Raw genomic sequence first — 21,145 nt, 5'->3', positions numbered from 1 at the left:
TCAGTAAAGAAATGATCAATGCAATCAGTGACACTGTGACTGGGGGGGGAGGGGGGGCGGGGGGCGATCGGGGGGGGGATCGGGGGGGGTTTGTGTGCCTGTGTGTACCTACATGTCAGTGTAGTGTTCGTGCAGACTTACTTTTACTCTTCTCCTCGTAGTCCGGTCAAAAAGACCGCCCCGAGGAGAATGACATTACTTCCTCCTTCCTGTGTAAACAATACACAGGGGAGGAAGCTTCTCATTGGCCAGGAGCGATCCAGAGGGGGTGGCCGAAAACGAACGGCCATCCCCTCATCACGGAGCGCTCCTGCACCGAATCGGACCGCCGTAACCAGCGGGAGGGGGTCCGATGGGACCCCCCACCCGCTGGAAGGCAATCACGTAGATGTACGTGATTCTGCCTGCCTGTGCCATTGTGCTGACGTACAATGGCAATACGGCGGTCCTGAAGTGGTTAAACAAATCGTGTCAGAATGACAGAATCCTGCAGAGCAGGATATTGCGTCAATAGAAATAAAAAGCAGTGTTATATCTTCTTGATTGTTTACAAGGCTTTCCATTCTGGAGATATGTTTCTTCATAAATGATCTTCTTAAAGTGGTTATCAAAGTTAAGGCTTTATTCGCGCTGCTGTGTGGAGCAGCTCACAGCAGGGGACCAGTGCGTCTCTGTTCACTGTTTTCAGGTTAGATTTTTCGGTCCGACTCTTTTGTCTGGATTCGGACCTGAAACGGACCAGAATACGCACAGGACTCCTGTGCAATTCACTTCACAGCCACCCAGGAGCTGTGTGAGCTGGCTTCATTGAGAGCCAGTCAGTCTCCTGATATGCGAATTGGATGCAGAGAAACCCGCATCCAATGCGCAATAGTGTGAACCCAGCCTGAAGGTTTTTACTTGAATGCATTCTGTGCATTAAGATGAAACTCTCTGTGCAGGAGCATCCCCAACCCCCCTCCCCTTCATATTACTTGAGCCCCATCTTGATCCAGCAATGTGCACGAGAGCAGCAGCTCTCTCTCTGCTTTCTCCCTTCTGACTGGGTAGATTGATATTAGCTGAAGCCATTGGCTCCTGTTGCTAGCGATCAAAATCTGTGGTGGGTGACCGACCCGAGATGCCCTGTTTGTGTCAATAGACGCAGACAGGGTGGCTTGGGTGGGAGCCTGCACGAATGCCCCCAGAGAAAGCGGCTTTCTATGGGGCACTCGCCGAAGATGAGAAGCTGGGAGTGCCGACGGGGGACCTGAGAAGAGGAGCACCAGGGATGATATGTGCAATACCATTGCACAGAGCACGTAAGTATAACATGTAATTATTTATTTTTTTAAGTTTTTTTAGTTATCACTTTTTTCATAACAAGTATACAAACAGCCACTAGGCCCAATGGGCCACATAAAAAAAGAAAACAATATTCATTTCTTCAGCATTGACTCTTCCCTCCTGACCCCAAACCCTCACCCAGTGATATAATCAGGATCACAATAAGGCCTTCATTTATCTGCGACAACCTTGTAGTGAGAAGATAAATGTCTTAAACCATAACCACATGTCCTCTTCCTGTACCTTTATCGTACATGCCAGCCATTTACTCTAAAAATATCCCTGGACCTTCCCTTGCTGAGAATATGTGGTTAATACTTACAATTCAATGACTACATACATGTTAGAGCCAGCTGAGGTATCGCTCAATGTATGGCCACTCAATCCGTTTCTGTAGTTTTTGCTATTCATCCAACTACCCTACACTTTCTTTGGTATGCCCCTGCTAGTTTATGTAGCTTTGTACAGAGGGGCAGCTTGTTGGCCACAGCTTTCCATGCCGATACTGTTGGAGGGGTTGGGCTTTTTCCATGATAACACTATCATTTTTCTAGCATAGTAAATTGGGATCGTCGGCAATGTACGCGTCACTCTTTTGGGGGCTAGATTATCGACCAGGCCCAGGAGGCATACTTCCACCGAGGGCTGTATAGGAATGACTGTTACCTCAGCTATACACTCAGCAACCCCCCTCCAAAACACCTGGATGGCTACGCAGTTCCAGAAAATCTGCATAAAATCGTCAGTGAGGGAATTGCACCACCAGCAACCGGACGAGTGGGGAACACCTTAGCCAATCTAGCCAGAGTCAGATATATGCAGTGTAAACATTTTAATTGGTATCCGCTAGGGATCAGCTTATTCAATCTAGAAAAATTGATATCCCATATATCATCCCAGTCGTCTCCATCTATCTGGGGGAACACTTCCTCCCACGCCGATCTACACTGTGCAAGGAGATCCCTGACTTTCCTGTACAGTTTATATATCGTAGACAAGGCCTTGTCTAAAGTGTCTTCCCTCAGTAGAGATTCTAGATCGCTTATTTGCAGGCTAATACTAGTATCTCCAAATTGGGTGGTGTATGCATGTCTGAGCTGTAGATAACGAAGCAAGTGAGTGTTGGGGAGGTTAAATTTAGTTTTCAGGGCATCAAACTGTAGAAGTTTCCCATTACCCACTATATCTTTTATAGCCTTAATACCATTTTTGGTCCAGATAATTGGATCAGGGTACTCGCAGAAGTGTCAGTTTAGGATTTTTCCATAGTGGTGTGTTGGGGAGATCGCTGAAATGTTACTTGTCTTAGTGACTATTTGTAAATGATATGTGGCACTACCTCACTTAACTACAATCCTTAACCACTTTAGGACTGCTGCATGTAATTATACGTCGGCACAATGGCACGGACAGGCACAAGCACGTACCCGTACGTGCCTGCCTTCCAGCGGGTAGGGGGTCCGATTGGACTCCCGCTGGCTGCGGTGGTCCGTTTTTTGCTTCAGGAGCGATCCAGGATGAGGGGATGGCCGTTGGTTTCTGGCCATCCTCTCTCGTTTGCTCCTGGCGAATGAGAAGCTTCCCCTGCCTGTGTAGTGTAAACACAGGCAGGAGGAAGTGATGTTACTCTCCTTGGGGCAGTCTTTTTGACTGGACAGCGAGGAGAGGAGACATCCTAGTAAGTGCACCAACACTACACTTACACTGATATGTAGGTACACATAGGCACACTTTAACCCCCAGTCACCCCCCCAGTCAGTGTCACTGATTGCAGTGATCATTTATTTACTGATCACTGCATTTAGTGTCAGTTGTTACTGTAAAAACTGTCAGGGCAGTTAGTGTTAGGTCCAGGGTAGCCCCCTACCCCCCCCCCCCATAAATGTTTAACCCCCGATTCCCCCCCCCCCCTTGCCAGTTGTCACTAAGCGATCGTTTTTCTGATCGCTGCATTAGTGTCACTGGTGCCGCTGGGTAGCTAGTTATTTTTAGGGTTCACCGCCAGGTTTTTATAGCGTTAGGTACCCCCATATACTACCTACTAAGGGTTTTAATCCCCTGATTGCCCCTAGTTAACCCTTTCACCAGTGATCACTGTATAAGTGTTACGGGTGACGCTGGTTAGTTTGCTTTTTATAGCATCAGGGCACCCATCATTTATTACCCAATAAAGGTTTAGCCCCCTGATCACCCGGCGGGTGATATCAATTAGGTTTTAGGGTCAGTTAGGGTCTGCGTCGCCCCAGGCAGCGCTAGGTTAGTGCCAGTACCGCTAACGCCCACACGCAAAGCATACACCTCCCTTAGTGGTATAGTATCTAAACAGATCAATATCTGATCAGATCTATGCTAGCGTCCCCAGCAGTTTGGGGTTCCAAAAAACGCATTGTTGGGGATCAGCCCAGATACCTGCTAGCACCTGCGTTTTGCCCCTCTGCCCAGCCCACCCAAGTGCAGCATCGATCGATCACTGTCACGTTCGCAGAGTCAGGCCTGATCCCTGCGATCGCTAACAGTTTTTTTTGGTAGCGTTTTATATTTAAATCCTGAAGGCGGTGCTTGGTTTTCGGGGTCCCGTATGCGGCTAGGCTCCCAAAAAGACCCCCACATGTTATCCCCGTACTCATGAGAAGCAGCAGAATATATTTTGGGGTGCAATTCCACTTATAACTATGGCATGTGTGAGCAATATATCATTTAGTGACAACTTTTTGTAAACTTTTTTTTTTTTTTTGTCATTATTCAATCACTCGGGACAAACAAAATATTCAATGGGCTCAACATGCCTCTCGGCAATTTCCTTGGGGTGTCTACTTTCCAAAATGTGGTCAATTAGGGGGATTTGTACTGTCCTGCTAATTTAGCACCTCCAGAAATGAGATAGGCAGTCATAAATTAAAAGCTGTGTAAATTCCAGAAAATGTACTCTAGTTTGTAGACACTATAACTTTTGCGCAAACCAATAAATATACGCTTATTGACATTTTTTAAACTAAATTTTGGCCTAAATGTATGACTAAAGTTGAGTTTATTTGCTTTTTCTTATAACAAAAATTAGAAAATCTTTTTATTTATTTATTTTTTCTAAATTTTCAGTCTTCTTTTCCATTTTTATCGTAAAAAATAAAAATCGCAGAGGCAATAAAATACCATCAAAAGAAAGCTCTATTTGTGGGAAGAAAAGGATGCCAATTTCATTTGGGTACAACATTGCATGACCGTGCAATTACCAGTTAAAGCAGTGCAGTGCGAAATTGTAAAAAGATCTGACTGACAATTGGTCCGGGGCTTAAGTGGTTAAATAAGTGAAAAAATTCAAATAAGTGAAAAAATATCATCACCACATGTATATGGTAAAATACAATATATATCCTTAATACAAATAAAGTGCAATAGTGATAAATGTTCAAATATATGATGGAATATTGTGCAAATCAACTTATAAGGTGCCAAAAACGTTCCAAAGTGTAGTCTGTGCCAAGCAGTAGTTGAATGCTCCAATAAGGTGACATCAAAAGAAGTTTATAAATCAAGTCCCACAATATTGCAATAAATTATAATCTTCATATAATAGTTCATTCAAAATCAATTAAAGTGCAAAACTGGGTGCAGTCCACCTTCAAACAGTGCAAATCCACCAATCCTCTGTGTAATCCGGGGTGCGCCCCCTGTTTGCCCCACCCTCTCACCTCTATTAGCGGCAACTATAGGCCATATGACGCTGTATGAGTGATGGCTATTACTCTCACATCAACTTCCCACAGTTTCAGCATGCCATATGTTGTAACATGACATTGGTTTTCACAGCCATAAAGAATCCAATCCTATGGTGAGGAAGAGAAGAATAAGAGACTCCAATGTGTACTATGAATAAAATATAACTTTTAATAATCCACACAAACACATATAAGCAGAGTATAAAGCGATGTAACCAATGGGTACTTCTGGTCTCGGCCGCTACTGGAAGTGACGACAACACCTGGCTCCTCCCTGCTGCTCAACCGCTCACGTGACTTTTTCAACGAATTACTTGATTTCCATAGAGCCTGAATCAACAGGAGCCAGGTGTCATCGTCACTTCCAGCCGAGATTGATTTTGAATGAACTATTATATGAAGATTATAATTTATTGCAATATTGTGGGGCTTGATTTATAAAATTATTTTGATGGTCACATTATTGGAGCATTCAACTACTGCTTAGCACGGACTGCACTTTGGAAAGTTTTTGGCACCTTGGAAGCTTATTGCACTTTAAGTTGTTTTGCACAATATTCCGTCATATGTTTGCACATTTATCACTATTGTACTTTATATTATTAAGGATATATATTGTAGGGGGCGTGTCCGGATGTGAGCAGCAGCAGACGTGTTTGTGAGGAGCTCCGGGAATCCTATACTTCATCCTTGGCCATCTCAGCGTCTACTGGCCTAAAATCACTGCATCAAAGCTGCAATCTGCTCCTCTCGGTCCCCTCCAGAGCCCTGAGGCGAAATTGAAAGGAAATTCGGCCGTGGGGGACCGCGCGCCGCTCGGGCCTGCATTCGCCGCCATCTTGCGGATCTGCTGGTACGAATCGCTCCCGGCCTGGGGTAAGAGACTGCCATCCATCCTGGTGATGGTGCCCCATTCTCCCTCCTGCCTGCCGAGAATCGCGGACCTCCTGGGCCACTGGGAACGCTCGTGGCGGCCGCGGCCTACTGCGGCCTAGTGAAGCCTGCCGGACACCGCTGTTTCCTGCGCGGCTGCCCCGCGGAAGTGCATCGCGGCCGGCCGGGCCCAAAATCGAGCTTGGGGATCTTTCGGCCTGTACCTGCCTCTTCATCCACCCTGCCATCCTGTAGTGACTGAGAGCGCTGAGCGGTGGGGGCTGCTGTGGGGGCCGATTTGGGTGCCCAGTGGCCTGGTGTCTCCCCCAACATTCTTCCTGATCCCCCCCCCCCCTGCCTGCGGCCTTCCCTGGTCACTCTTCCAGCTGTACATTCTACATCTGCCTCTGCTTGGGTGATTGCTGTGGGGGGGGCTGCAGGTTACTGTTATTTGCCCGCCTGGACTATGCCATCCCTCCCTGGCTGGGTACCTAGTGCTCCCCTGGGCTGGACATAGTGCTCCCCTTTGCTCCTCTGTAGGGGCCCCCCCCTTTTTTTTTTTGTGTCTCGTCAGATGTCACCCCCCTCCAGGAAGGGGGAAGAGGCACTCCAAGGCTGCTGAGACTGACTCCGCACCCCGACAGCCTCAACTCTCTTCAGATCCCAGCCAGCCGCATCACATACTTGTGGGGAGACTCCAGACCTTGCTGTCTGAGTTGGAGATGGGCCCCGGGGAGGCTCCGGCGGCCGAGGGGCCGGCCCCTCTGTCGCAGGATGGCACGGCCACCATCCTCGCTGCGATCGAGCAGAGTAGAACATCACTGCTTGTGCGCATTGACCACCTGGCAGAGGAGTGCAACTTTATCCGGAATGACCTTGACAAAATAAGAGGGAGAATGACTGAAACTGAGACCAGAGTCTCCGCCACGGAGGATCTTACCGCTGCACATACCTCCTCCATCGCTGAGCTGCAGCGCACAGTACAATCCCTTGTCGCGAAGTCAGACGACGCCGAAAACCGGCTTAGACGTAATAATGTTAGAGTCCTGGGGCTTCCTGAGAAAGAAGAAGGGGACCATCCGGCTGTCTTTGCGGAAGAGTTCTTTAAAAATCTTTTGAATCTTACCGATGTCCCTCCTACCTACGTGGTGGAAAGGGCCCATCGGGTGCCCTCCGGACGTGCCATCCCTGGTAATCACCCCAGGCCCTTCCTGGTCCGCTTCCTTAATTATCGAGACAGAGACAGAATTCTGTCTGAGGCCCGCAAGCATCCTACCCTCAACTATGGTAACGCCACCATTCATCTTTTCCCTGACTTCTCGGCTGACTTGCAGCGGAAGAGGAAAACATTCAATGATGTTCGTAGACGGCTCCGGGACAAGAACATTAAATATAGCATGCTTTACCCTAGCCGCCTGCGTGTCCAACACGATGGAGCAATCCGGTTCTTTGATAACCCAGCGGATGCGGACGACTGGCTGACCACCTTGCATTGATGGCCTATCCTTGTAAAGGTCTCTGATGCGCGGATTGCCCCGGACCTTACTCGTTTTATAGGTGCAAACCTTCTATCATTACCGGAGCCACCTCACAAGTACTTGGACAGGTAATCCACATTGAACCCCCCACGACTGGGTTCATCCACAAGAATTTGGGAACCAACTGCTCTCCACCCAATTGGAGGCAATCTCACCGAACCCTTTTGCCGTGGGAGGATACAAGTCCCCCCCCCCCACCCCACCTTGAGGGAACTCGGTATACCAAGGGGGGTTGTTATGGCCCTTCAGAGAACTTCCATAGTTCACATGCACTTCAGTGAACTGGTACCGAGTACACACCTCTAAGGTTGAGTCCGCGGTTCTGCGGAGGACTGTAGTGTGGCCTAGTGTTTGGGTTATCACTCCACAATGTTTCGGTTAGTTTTGGGTATAGACCGGTTCCTGGTCCACCCCCAGTGTTTTTGGGGGACACCGGGTACCGGTAGTAAAAGCACCCAGTGCTTGGGAAGTTGTAATGTTTTTTATGCTTGGTGTATGTTATGTGCGGTTGGCTCTTGCTCTAAAACTACTTTATCGGGCGGGTCTCAGGTGGGACTTACTCATTCGGACGTTAGAATCTCCCCCCTGGAATCATGGCATTACGTGATCAGGGAACTATGTCGGTGGTATCCTGGAATGTCCGAGGCCTCAACTCCAAGTTTAAAAGGGCACTGATGTTCCAGTATATCAAGACGCACAACCCACACATACTGATCCTACAGGAGACCCACCTGATGGGGAGTAAGCTTATGGCCTTGAAAAAGCATTGGGTTCAGAAAACTTTTCATGCCTCGTATTCCTCATATGCCAGGGGGGTCTCCATCCTGATAAACAAATCCTTTCTGTGTACGGTTGAAGCTGTTCACACAGACCCCCATGGCAGATTTGTGATTGTGGTATTCACGGCCTGGCAACAACGGTATATTTTGGTAGGAGTGTATATCCCGCCACCTTTTAAGCCGGAAGTGTTGTATACTATTTTGGAGAGGATTACCCCATACTGTCCAGCTAAATTACTAATCCTGGGGGACTTTAACAACACCCTCTCCCCTGATCTTGATAGGCCCACTCCATCGCAGTCCTCTAGGGGGGACCTACTGGGATGGACACACGCGGCGGGAGTTACGGAGGTGTGGAGATGGCTGCACCCACACACTAAAGCTTACTCATGCTTCTCTACGTCCTATAAAACCTCCTCTAGAATTGATTATGCGTTTGCAAATCAACTTATGTTATCAGACGTAGTAGAGGCGACATACCTGCCTAGTGGGCTGTCTGACCATTCCCCCCTCAAGATTACTATGCGGACGACGGAGAGGCGCAGCGGCTCCCTGTGGCGCCTCTGGGTCCATTGGATCTCCCATGAAGAGATAGCGGGGCGAATCCCACAAATACTGTAAGAATATTGGGAACATAACGCGGGGTCATCCTCTCCTCCCACAGTTTGGGATGCCTTCAAGGCATTCACTAGAGGGCACTATATGTCAGAAATTAAGGCAGTAAAGGTGAATCAACAGGCCACTACAACCCAGTTGGAGGAGGAGATCAAGGAGGCATCTGCTGTTTATGGGTCTGACCCCTCGATTTCCAATTTTGAGTGGCCACAGTCCACCAAAAGGAATCTTCACCTCCACCTCTCTGAGGTCACCCGTTTGGAGGTATTTCACACTAAACAAAGGTTTTTTGAGCAGGGTGATAGAAATGGTAGGCTACTGGCAATGATGTCTCACCACGATACCCCTATGACCCTGATCCCCGAATTAGTTTCTCCTACTGGGGAATCTATTACATCCCGGGAGGGTATCCTAAGAGTTTCGCGCCTTCTATCAGACACTATACAGTACCACGCTCCCTCCTGTTGTGGATCCGGGCGAGATGGCGCCTCTCCTAGACCCCCTGGCTTTGGGGTGGCTCTCGGATGAGGAGAGGTCCCGTCTGGTCAGGCCTATTACTGCAGAGGAAGTACATGTGGTTATTAACTCGTTGGCGGCTGGGAGGGCCCCAGGCCCTGACGGTCTGCCTGTCGAGTTCTATCGATCCCACGCGGATCTGCTGGCTGACCTGTATACCCAGTGTCTGGAGGGGGGAGCACTCCCACCCTCCATGGCAGATGCTCATATTATTCTAATTCTTAAGCCCAATAAAGATCCCAAACAGTGCGCCTCCTATAGACCCATTGCTCTTCTCAACACTGACTTCAAAATTTTATCTAAATTGATCACCGTTAGACTTAACCCCCCTTCTACCCTCCATTATAGACCCTGACCAGACTGGATTCATGGCCCAGAAATCAACGGATATCAACCTCCGCAGACTATTCACCAATCTGCATGCCATACATGATAATGTGGGCACTAGAACGGTTGCCTCCTTTGATATCGAAAAGGCATTCGATTCAATCGAGTGGCCTTATCTTTGGGAAATTCTGCGGAGGATGGGATTTCCGTTGGTTTTTATTGGGTGGCTACAAACCCTATACAAATCCCCAAAGGCGGCCATCAGACTGGCGGGGGATGTCTCGGCTCCCTTCCAGTTGTCCAGGGGTACCAGGCAGGGCTGCCCTCTCTCTCCAGCACTATTCGCCATTGCTATGGAACCGGTGGCGGAGGCACTGCGGGTCTCTCCCCACATAAAAGGGCTAAAAATAGCATGGCTGGAGGAGAGGGTAGCACTCTACGCTGACGATCTCCTACTCTTTCTGAATGACGCGGGCCCTTCCCTTGGAGGAGCACTGCGAGTTCTGACTGACTTCTCCAAAATAACGGGACTGCGGGTGAACTGGACGAAGTCCCAGTTGCTTGCTATTGACCCTGAGGCAAAACGGCTAGCCCCGCCAGATCTCCAACTGCAATGGGTAGAAGACATGGTGTACCTGGGGGTGAGGGTCTCAAGAGCTGCATCCAGCTTTATCCCCCTTAACCTAGATCCGGTGATCCAAGGAGTTAAGGCCAGGTTGAAAACCTGGGAAAACCTTCCTCTATCCCTCTTAGGCCGCATTAACCTAATTAAGATGAAGATCATACCTAAATTTACCTACCTATTCCGTAACTCCCCACAATGGATACCTTCCTCCTTTTTTTACAAAATTGAACCGCATGTTCTCCTCTTTCCTCTGGGGCCCCGGCCCCCATAGATTTAAACAATCCACGCTGATGCGTCCAGTGCTGCGGGGGGGGGTTGGCGTTTCCTGACTGCCAGAAATATTTTCTGGCAGCGCAGTTAGTCACGGTAGTCTGGTGGATGGTACCAGACGCATCCAACCCTGCGGCGGTTCTGGAGGCTGCGGTGGTCCGCTCCATGGAGGCCTTAACACATTTACCCCTGCGGGGCCCCAAAGCCCCCTACGACCTGACACCCTCCATGCACACGACTTTAAGGGCCTGCAGGGCGGGACTGGGACTGGAAGGGTTTCCACGGACTGCGATCTCCCCGCACGCCCCCCTATGGAACAATCCTACCTTACCCCATCTCTACTCGCTACCAGACCCCAAAGTTTGGGCCAAATGTGGTATTAAACTCATGTCTGACCTCACCACCGGCACAACTATACACCCCTTTAATTACTTGGTATCTCGCAACAATATACCCCCCTCGCATGTATTCTGATATATGCAGCTATCTCATGCTTTTAAAGCTCAAGTGTTACCCAATGCCACGCAAATAGTGCAGTCCGCTCTGGAAAAGGTTACAAGGTCTGAATGCGCCAGGAAACCGACTTCGGTCCTTTATGCGCACCTCATTAGGGTCTCCTCTCCAGATCTGTCAAAGCTCCGTCAAAGATGGACTCAGGACATTCCGGATCTGGATTCCGAGGACTGGGAGGACATGTGGGACTTTCCCTTCACAATCCTGGTCTCACTTCGAGACCGTCTCATACAATACAAAATACTACACCGGGCATATATTACCCCATATAGATTACATAAAATGAGAACCTCCCTGTCCTCGGAATGTTGGAGATGTACTGGGGATCCGGGTGACTTCATACACATCTTCTGGTCCTGCCCGGCAATACAAGGCTACTGGTCACAGGTGCTATCTGTAATACAAGAAGTGGTGGGAATAGATGTAGCCCAAACCCCGCGGATATGCCTTCTGGGATTAGTAGAGGGGTTGGCCCCCAGGATAGCGGACAGAACTTTGATAGGACTCCTACTTTTTTATGCCAGGAAAATGATCACTTTATGCTGGAAAAAGCAGGCCCCGCCGTCAATGCTGTTGTGGAAAACTCATGTCAATAAAGTACTACCACATTATAAGGAAACATACCAGAGTAGGGGATGTCCAAAAAAATACATGAGTGTGGGCCAGATGGCTGGCTGAGGCCTCCACAGCGACCACAGATTGAACATGTAAGTGTTGCCATTCTATGGGTGGATGGGATTCTTGTTGTAGGGGGTGCCTAGTATTGCTCTACTTCTTTGTATACTTTTATATGGTATAGCCACTACTGTGGGTCTAGATCACTTTTTCTACTGTCCCTTGCGGCCCGACTGAGAAATTTGGTCCTTAATTATTTTCATCGAGTGGGAGCCAACCAAGCACTAAGTTAGTTGTTGTTGTTTGTTTGTGGACGTGCTACAGCGGTAGATTTATTATGTTGGAAGCAACTAGCTGGCCCCTGCGTGGATCTAGTCCTAATAATGTGGCATGTCACTGTTACCTGTTGAATGTCTGTTTGTCTTAAAATCAATAAAAATATTTTCAAAAAAAAAAAAAAGGATATATATTGTATTTTACAGGTAGCGCCACATATCATTTACAAATATTTATGGCACTGTGTTGAGATCGCTTTTATATGTTGGCAGCTTCCTGGCGATTTTTGTTTATAGGTGTTAGGTTGTGCGCACTGTTATCTCCCATATTTTCGTCTTCGTGACTGCTACCCATGCCGAACTGGTTGCACACATGGATATTGTAATCTTGTACGATGCCCTAATGCCACGGTGCAGAAGGTGCATCAGTGCCTCATAGGAGTCAACAATAGCTGCTTCTAGTGTATTGGCCGCATCGTCCTCAGGTAATCTAAAGCTCCTGTGTGCGAATACCAGTTGACCTGCTAGGAAGTACTGGGGGAAGTCCGGAGCCGCCAGTCCCCCCTGTTTCCATGGAAGCTGCAACACTCAGAGTTTAATTTGGGGGTGTCGCCCCTGTCACAGGAAAGTCGTTATGAGCTGATCTATTTTCTTGAATACATATCTCGGTATCCAAATGGGGAAATTCCGAAATATGTAGAGAAACGGAGGTAGAAATGTCACAAGTATAACATGTTTGCTATTTTATTTAAAGGATTTTTTTTTTTTTTTATATATATATATACTTTTTGCAGGTAATTTTTTCCCTTGTATTTAAAATTTTTTTTTTTTTACTTGGAGCCTGAAAAGCATTGCACCCGCAATCAGCAAATCACAGGCACCATGCAGGACTCCTACAATCTTCCCAGTGTATCTGTCTGCTCGTACCTCGTACGGGCAGATGGATACACACCAACAGGAAGAATTAATGAACTGCAAGTGCGTTCAACAGCGCCATGGTAGTTCATTGAAACTACAGGTCAACCAGAAAGGCTGTCAGTAGTTTCCCATTCACTGAGGACTGTGATTTAATGTGGCCGGGCGGGTGGAGACCCACACAGACACGTTCTTTTCAAACAGTGACAGCGGGCGTCCGGACAAGATGCCTGCCTTCTGCGACTAGGGAGAGGCAGCAGCTGCTGGAACATGTTGTTGTATGTTCCACCCTAAATACAGATGTAACATGTTCCACATAGTGAACCTATCCTTATACTGCAACTAAAAATGTAAGTTTTATTATCGCTTTAAGTGCGAGTAAGCCAGTTTAATATTGTATTTTGTGATCTTGTTAGGCCCAGCGCTTGTGTAAGAGATGTGGTCAGTCCTGGCGAGCAGCAACACTGGAAGGATGGAAGCTTTATCATGATCCAAATATAACAGGAGGTAGTTTTTTATTTTATTTACCCTGATCTTTCCATAACTTCCACTTAGTACTTTGTTTTTGGGGGTTTTTTTGTGTGTATTTTTGTCATTGTTATAATTTTTATTCAAATTTTTATCATATTGTTTCTGCCGCAGGTGGTGAGTTGCAGCCAGTGGAAGGCAATCCACACCGATGTGTGTGGAAAGCTTGTTGTTGGCGTATGGCAGATGATGTAAGTTATTGCTATATACAGTTTAACTGTGTTCCACCACACACAAGATCGTTGTCTTCTAACATTTCACTTCCTCTCTACCAGTAATTGTCTTTTACATACTGCAGAGGGATCAACAGTATTCAGATGTGTGTGTGTGTGTGTGTGTGTGTGTGTGTGTGTGTATAATTACAGGAAATATATTTTGGTTCAGCTATAGTTTTGATAACCGATATCTTCACAATTGTTTAGAAATAAGATCTTCTTTCTTAAACCGTTAACTACCTTGCAGCTTCAGCTGTTCCTTTCCACAATAAAATATTTTTTTCTGTGCGTTTTCAGGAGCAGTTCAGCAGATATGAAAGGGCAATTTACGCAACCTTTAGTGGAAACCTAAAGCAAGTATGTTTTGCAGGGAAACCTATTGAGGCATATTAATTACTGTGGTGTTTTTTTTGTTCTTCTTTTGCTATAAAGGCAGGTTCACACCAGAATATGGTGCTGGAAAGGCACGTTCCCTGCACCGCATTCACAACATACTGCTTTTGTGACCTACTGCGGCTGACCATACATTAACAGCCCCCTAAAAAGCAGATAGCAAATGCAGTGTGTATGCGAGTTGCAGATCGCATGCTACCACAGTACCATGCAGTTTTTGGTGCAACGCATGTCTCATTTGCAGCCCATCCAAATGAATATAATAAAACAAAAATAAGTGCGCATGTCTTTAATCGTTTGCCTACAGGGCACTTTTATTCTTCCTGCCTAGGCCAATTTTCAGTGCTGTCACACTTTGAATGACATTTGTGCGGGCATGCACATTTTTTTTTTCCCTCACAAATAGAGCTTTCTTTTGGGGGTATTTTATTCCCGCTGGGTTTTTTTTTGTTTTTTCTTATGTTTTTTTCTTTGGCCGAAAATTTTGTAAATAGTTTTTTCTCCTTCACTGAGGGCACTTATGGGGTGGCACTGATGAGCACGGATAGGTGGCTTGGATTGGCATCACTGATGGGCACTGTTGGGGCTGCAGTGTAATCAGGGCACTGATTAGTGCCCTGATTGCCTGTAAAGTCCCCCCACCCCTGTGAGGAGATGCTGCTGATCAGCTCTTCTGACAGTGTGAGGCGAGAGCTGATAAATGGGATCTTCTTGTTTACGTGTGATCAGCTGTGATTGGACAGAGCTGATCACATGGGTAAAGGGCCACAGCTCTTTACCGAGATCAGTTGTGCCTTATCCCAGGGACACAGCACGCCCAAGATGCCTGCGTGCAGAGACTGGTTGACGTCACGTGACGTCAGCCCAGAACAAGAGGGCATCCTGCCCGTCATTTGTCTATATTGTGGGTGGGAGACAGACACAATCCCAAAATAAAACGCAACCAAAGAACATAAACATGAATAATAAGAGCAACGCATAAATGCATATGTGCCAAAAGTCCACAAATTATATTGAAAGTCCACCAGTGACTCGGTACTGTAAGTGACGTTCAAATGAATATCAAGGCTTCCAGTGTTCAGTTGCCGCTCCCCCATGCACAGCTTCTTACCACAGAAAGATCAGAGTGCTTTGAATAATACTGAGGGCCCCGGAAATCAGCTCCAGTATGATAACAGAGGATATCTGTCTCCTTAGTCCACACTTTAATCCAAAAGTAATGTCCAAATGAAACAAAGGAGAAGTCTCGTAGTGCAGCGCAGCTTAAAACTTTAATTTTAAAAAGTATTGCATTCACATGTTCAGTAGGAAAAAACAAACCATAAAGAGTATACACGGCACTACCGCAGAACCGGTTGGAGTGCGAGTTGACCTCACCGAGCAGCTCCACAAGATGCGTTTTCCCCCGAACAGGCGTTTTCAGAAAAGGAGACATTCAAATGAATGGGCTACAAATATGCACTGCAGGGGGAACAGGATTCAAGTCTCAACCAGCCCTTAATGTTGAAAGCGCATCATGTGAATACTAGAATACGTTTGACAATATATGTCAAATACCATATCAATACATATGATACCCAATATTTTCTATGGGTTTTTTTTTTTTTTTTCTTACTAGCTGCTTCCTGTGTGTGAAACATGGGAAGATACAGTCTGGGCATATTTCCGTGTGATGGTTGACAGTCTGGTTGAACAGGAGATCAGAGCCTCACTTATCTCCTCTAGTGAAGAAGATGAACTACCTAGGGAGTACTTGGAAGCACAGTAAGATGAGTTTTTATCTACACCTGTTTGTTCACATAACTATCCTTATATTATTATAATGTGTTTGTTGTACCTTCTAGCTGGACTCTAGACATAGTTTTTGAGGAGCTTCAGGCCACTGATAAAAAGGTGACTTTTTTTTTTTATGCCTATTGTTGGAAAACTTTTGGTTTGGAGTATTGTATAATCAAGCTTTTTGTCTGTTTTTAGAGGGTTTTGGAAGAAAACAAAGAGCATTACCACATTATTCAGAAGTATATAATCCTTGGTGATGTGGATGGTAAGTTCCAGAGTGATTTGTTCTATATACAAATTTTTTAATAACTGCAGAAAAACGCTAAAGCTACTGTAATACAGTAGATTACAAACACATTTGTAAAATGTATTGGCATAGATTGATCATCATGCCCAGGGCTTTTCTTCCACCTTTTCATGTCATTTAGACTATTAAAGGATATGTTCACCTTTTGTAACGTGTTACATGTTACACCCATATTCGGGGTGTATTTTAAATTTTTTTTTTCCAAGTGATTGTAAGGGTTCACTTGTTAAAGGAAAAAAAAAACATAACTCCACTATGCAGCTTGTTTTGCACAGAGTGGCCCTGAACCTAGTCTTCTGGGGTCCCCCGGCGGCTCTTGCTGCTCCACCCCACATCAGATATCCCCCTAGAAGAAGCGATCCTGAGTCCAGCATTCGGCGTACATAACCGCCAAATATGACTTGGCCCTGCCCCTGGTGCCTACGTCATTGGATTTAATTGACGGCAGCGTGAGCCAATGGCTGCACTGCTATCAGTCTATCCAAATAGCCGAGAACCCCGGGCAGAGAGACGGTGCATCCCCGCCAGGTCAAATGCCAGGGCTCAAGTAAAACGGGGAACTGGTGGGCCAGTCAATGCCAGGTGTTTTTTCACCGTTAAGGTGAAAAAATGCGAAGGATTACAACCTTTTTACCTTTAAGCCATGCTGTCTAAATCTTGATGTGAATATAGGGAGGATGCTTGTTCTAGCCTCTTCTGATGAACCGGTTCCCTCGTCTTTTAGTCATTTATTTTTAAATCATTTTCCTCCAAACTGTAATTTTAAACAGAAGGGCCATACACCTGACAAAATGAAAGTGATTTTAAAGTCTTATTTTTATAGAAAAACAACAAAAAACAAACCTGTTCTACTTAATTGCTCTGTGCAGTGGATTTTCACAAAGCAGCCCGGATCCTCCTCTCCTCGGGTCTCTCTTTGCTGGTCCTGGCCCCTGCCTCCTGTCGAGGGCCCCTGCAGCTTGCTATGGGGGTACCTGAGGCGAGTCGCTGCTCTGTGTGTCCATTCAGACATGGAGCCCCAGAGTCTTGGATAGCCAAGACACCCATGGACAAAGGTGGGGCTCAGTTAAGTATTAGAGGGGCTGCTGCACCCAGCTTTTTATCTTAATGCATAGAAATAAGAACCCCTTTAAATTCGCAAATAAAATGGGCAAACTGGGGACTGAGCATGGAAACCTTTTACAATACAAGTGCTGCACTTTAAATACTGTAGTTAAGCTATCCAGGAATCGTATAAAACAATTTAACGGTCACTAGAACTTTTCAAAAATAGCAATGCAATGAAAGAGGTTTATTATTTTATAGTTCGTTCTGTTAAAGCTAGGACAAAAGGAAGTAGACAGAGGGACAGTATTTCAGCTAATAATGGAGGAATGGTAGGAGGATAGCCAAGAGGAGTTGGATGGTGTTTCACAGTGAGAAGGAAATGGGAAATGTAACGTAGGGTAGGGAGCACTTTAAGTATGTATATAGTCCTTTTTTTCATTTTTTTTTGTTAGATATACATGTAGAAGATACCCACTTGATTCAAATAAGAGTATAGTAAGTAGAACCCCAGCCAAAATGTATATTTTGTGAGTAATGATAAAGTCCAAAAAGTGAAACCAGTGAACGGAATCCATTCTTCTGGTGTATGCGCAAACACTCTTCCTTCCTGGTGCCCTTAATTAAAATTCCACATCACGTGCTATTGGCAATGCCGTCTACCTGGTAAGAAGGAATTTTGTTATAGGCAGTCAATCAAGCATAAATTGCTTTTGACAACTACTTCACTCTTTGCTGAAACCGTTTTTAACTTCTCAGGAAGTATTGCCACAGCACCACTAATGTAAAGGGTACAGTAGGCCATTTTGCTATTTCTGTGAGTTTGTCACCCAATGTGGAATAAAAACACTCACATATATGCCATAAAAAAGCACAACTCTTAAAATTTCCTGTGTCCCTTTCTTACAGCTTATCCAATGCCATCTCTACTGTCTGCCTTAGCTCTCCACCTAGCTCAGTTAGATTCCCATCTGACGTGTTGTGTCCTAAATTGGCATTTCTCAAAGGACTATGTGATTGGTCTTACAGTTGGTAGCCTACCACACCTTCAGCCAACAACAAACTGGGCACAAGTCTTAACAGATGGCAGTGTAATTGTTCCTATCTTGATTTCCCACCACTTGGCTGACATTACTTTAGGGTTTTTGAATGGTCAAGATCTTATAGCTCTCTGCTGTGTCCTTCAATGAGTGGAAGAGAAAATGGGATTTTAGTTTTTAAGATAAAATCCTTTTCTCTGCATTTTTTTTTTTTTTTTTTTTTTTGAAGTACACAGCACATACCCCTCTGATTAGGTCTGTGATCAGTTCTCTGTGTACTGTTTTTTGTAACTGAGCTGCCTCTAGCAAATGGGGTATGTTTGGTCATCAGTAGGGTTGATTTATCATCTTGGTATGGCTGATCTATATGATACTTTATTCTGTTAACGTGAAAAAAACATATTTTTTTTTATTAGACTAGGAATGTTTTTTGTTGTTGCCTACTCATATTTCAGTGTGCTTTTAATACATTTTAGGTTTAATGGATGAGTTCAGTGAATGGCTGTCAAAGGGAAAAACTCTGCTTCTAGGTCATCTGCTACGCTTCATGGCACATCTCATATTATTTTTCCAAACACTGGGTCTGCAAACAAAGGTAAGAGTAAGACTGGGAAATGTGTGTTTTATAATATGTGCTTCCCACCTTCAGATGCCTTAATTGTTGCCTTTCACAAAGTTCTGCACAGCCCAATTGTTAGAGTAACTCCACTTTCATGGGGGGGGGGTGGCAAAAAAAATAGCGTATACAATTGGGACACAAGTCATATCGCAACTGAATGTTATTAAAAATTTCTAGAAGCAAAGCTCCCGCCTTTAAACATCCACGGCTGAAAGTAGTTGTCAGGCACGGATTGTAGTCCTCTGAAAAACTGAAGAAAAATAGATCACCGCCATCAAGGTCAAGTGCAGCAAAACATCAGTCATAAGTAAGGCCATTCTGATGGAAACATGTTGACTGCTTTTGCATTTTACACCGATGTCTTAATAAAGTTGATGTCTTGCTGCACGTGATCTTCAATTTTTCGGTATTAAAAATTACCTTTCCAATCTGCAGTGCTGTAAATGTTCTATAAGCTAACGAATAATGGCAACCTGGAGGCATTCTGTATACAGATGGTGTATAGAACGCCCCCAGAAGTGTCATTTCCTGCCTGTGTGATTGGCTGACTGATTCTCGGAAGTCTGCACTAAGAAACAAGTCAGATTTTGGACACCCCCTGCAACAAAAATGTAATTTTTGGTGAGATGCTCTCAAAGGGAAATCGCATCTAAAGGAATGCAGACCCCTTCCTCTTTCCTCATTAGGGCCCTGCAAATGCAGCAGCTAATTGATAATTATAAAACCACTCCCATACACATTCACTTTGCACTTTAAAAAAAAATAACAAAAGGTCAGAATCCACAACAAAGTTTGTTTAAAATTCCTACAATGTATGATCACCCAGAGGGGGAATGTTGTGTTTTTTTTTTTTTTTTTGTTTTTTTTTCTGTCTCCTCTCCCCTGAGAGAACCGGGATCTGTGTGTTTACACACACAGATTCTGGTTCTCGCTCTGTCACGAGCGATCGCAGGTACCCGCCAGCACTTGCCCCCTAGTGGTCAAAAGGCGAAGTGACATAAGATAACTTAAGATAAGTTCAGACTGTTGGCCATTTACTTAAAGCTGAACTCCGGGATAAGAAAATATTGTCCAAATACAGGACGTGTATTCTTCCCTGAATATTGGTGCGTTTTTGTGTATGTATTCTAGATCTGTGCAATATTCCAGTGTGAAATTGCCTTTGTGCAGGAATGATGTAATGTAACCGTCACTTCTGCACTCTCTCCCTGCAGGGTAACTGGTCTTATTTCCACACCTCTTAAAGTTTTCTGGAGGCAGCCTGTAGTGGGTGTGACCTAGTGGGCCCCTCCCACAACTCTGCTTCGGGTTATGTACAGTACAGCTTTAAAGTGGTTGTAAACCCTTACAACACACTTTGACCTACAGGTAAGCCTAGATTAAGGCTTACCTGTAGGTCCAAGAAATATCTCCTAAACCTACAAGGTTTAGGAGATACACGACGAAGATGCCGCGTGTGTCGGCTCCCTGCGCATGCGCAGGAGTGGCGGCTTCGCTGAATGACAGGCACTGCTGTCTACGGCGCACTGAGCGCGGCAACCGTCAACGACAAAGATGCCGCGTGTGTCGGCTCCCGTGCGCATGCGCGGGAGTGACAGCTTCGCTGAATGACAGCGGCGGAGCAGCGAGACCCATCGAGAAGATGGATGTGCCGGACTACGGGGGACAGCGGTGACATCGCTGGCTCCTGTGTCAGGTAAGTGACACATAATGGACTACTATGGGATGCATAGTAGTCAATTATGCTTTACCTTTGCAGGGAATGAAAGAGGAAGTAAACTCATCAGAGTTTACTTCCTCTTTAAAAAAGAACTTCAGCAAATTCAATGATAAATCCATTCTCCATGAGTTCTTGTTCAAAAATTGAACATTGCATGTACACTAGTTCACATATAGTGATACATAAATTTATTAGAACTGTAATATTGTTTAGTTACATTTTTATTTTGCTAATTTTAATATAGGAGGAAGTCTCGGTGGAAGTGCTGAAAACTTACATACAGGTCAGTCTGCAAAGGGTTTGCTGCACAGTTATTCTCATAGCTAATGCTGTGTATATACTATATACCAACCATATGCAAAAAAAGTGATGGAAGAAAATACAACGAATTTAAGTTTCTATGATTTTATATATGGCGTAACACTACATTTTTTTTTTTTTTTTTTCTTTGCAAAAAGAGGATTGCGCCAGGAAGGGTGGTAAAAATTTTAAAAGTAAAACGAGGACAAAAACCACAAAAAAAAAAAATTTGTAAAATTATAATATGTAAAATAGAGTTCTTTAGCATACATCACAGAACACAGAGTGCCTTCATAA

At 45.4% G+C, this 21,145-nt stretch overlaps 1 protein-coding gene across 1 annotated transcript in view; it reads left to right on the top strand.

Moving 5' to 3' along the window:
• Positions 1-21,145, top strand: part of NUP107 (nucleoporin 107) — a 101,618-nt gene that overhangs the window by 36,958 nt on the left and 43,515 nt on the right. The window contains exons 13-20 of the mRNA XM_077469173.1: positions 13,320-13,410; positions 13,546-13,622; positions 13,944-14,003; positions 15,658-15,803; positions 15,884-15,932; positions 16,014-16,083; positions 18,686-18,804; positions 20,793-20,831. Of these exons, the coding sequence (XP_077325299.1) occupies positions 13,320-13,410; positions 13,546-13,622; positions 13,944-14,003; positions 15,658-15,803; positions 15,884-15,932; positions 16,014-16,083; positions 18,686-18,804; positions 20,793-20,831 (651 nt within the window). The remainder of the gene's footprint in view (positions 1-13,319; positions 13,411-13,545; positions 13,623-13,943; positions 14,004-15,657; positions 15,804-15,883; positions 15,933-16,013; positions 16,084-18,685; positions 18,805-20,792; positions 20,832-21,145) is intronic.

Source organism: Lithobates pipiens, unplaced genomic scaffold (genome assembly GCF_037356315.1).
Source record: "Lithobates pipiens isolate NorthernLeopardFrog02 unplaced genomic scaffold, aLitPip1_a1.2 Scaffold_8, whole genome shotgun sequence".
Classification (NCBI taxonomy): domain Eukaryota; kingdom Metazoa; phylum Chordata; class Amphibia; order Anura; family Ranidae; genus Lithobates; species Lithobates pipiens.
This window is presented reverse-complemented; position numbering and strand designations above follow the sequence as displayed.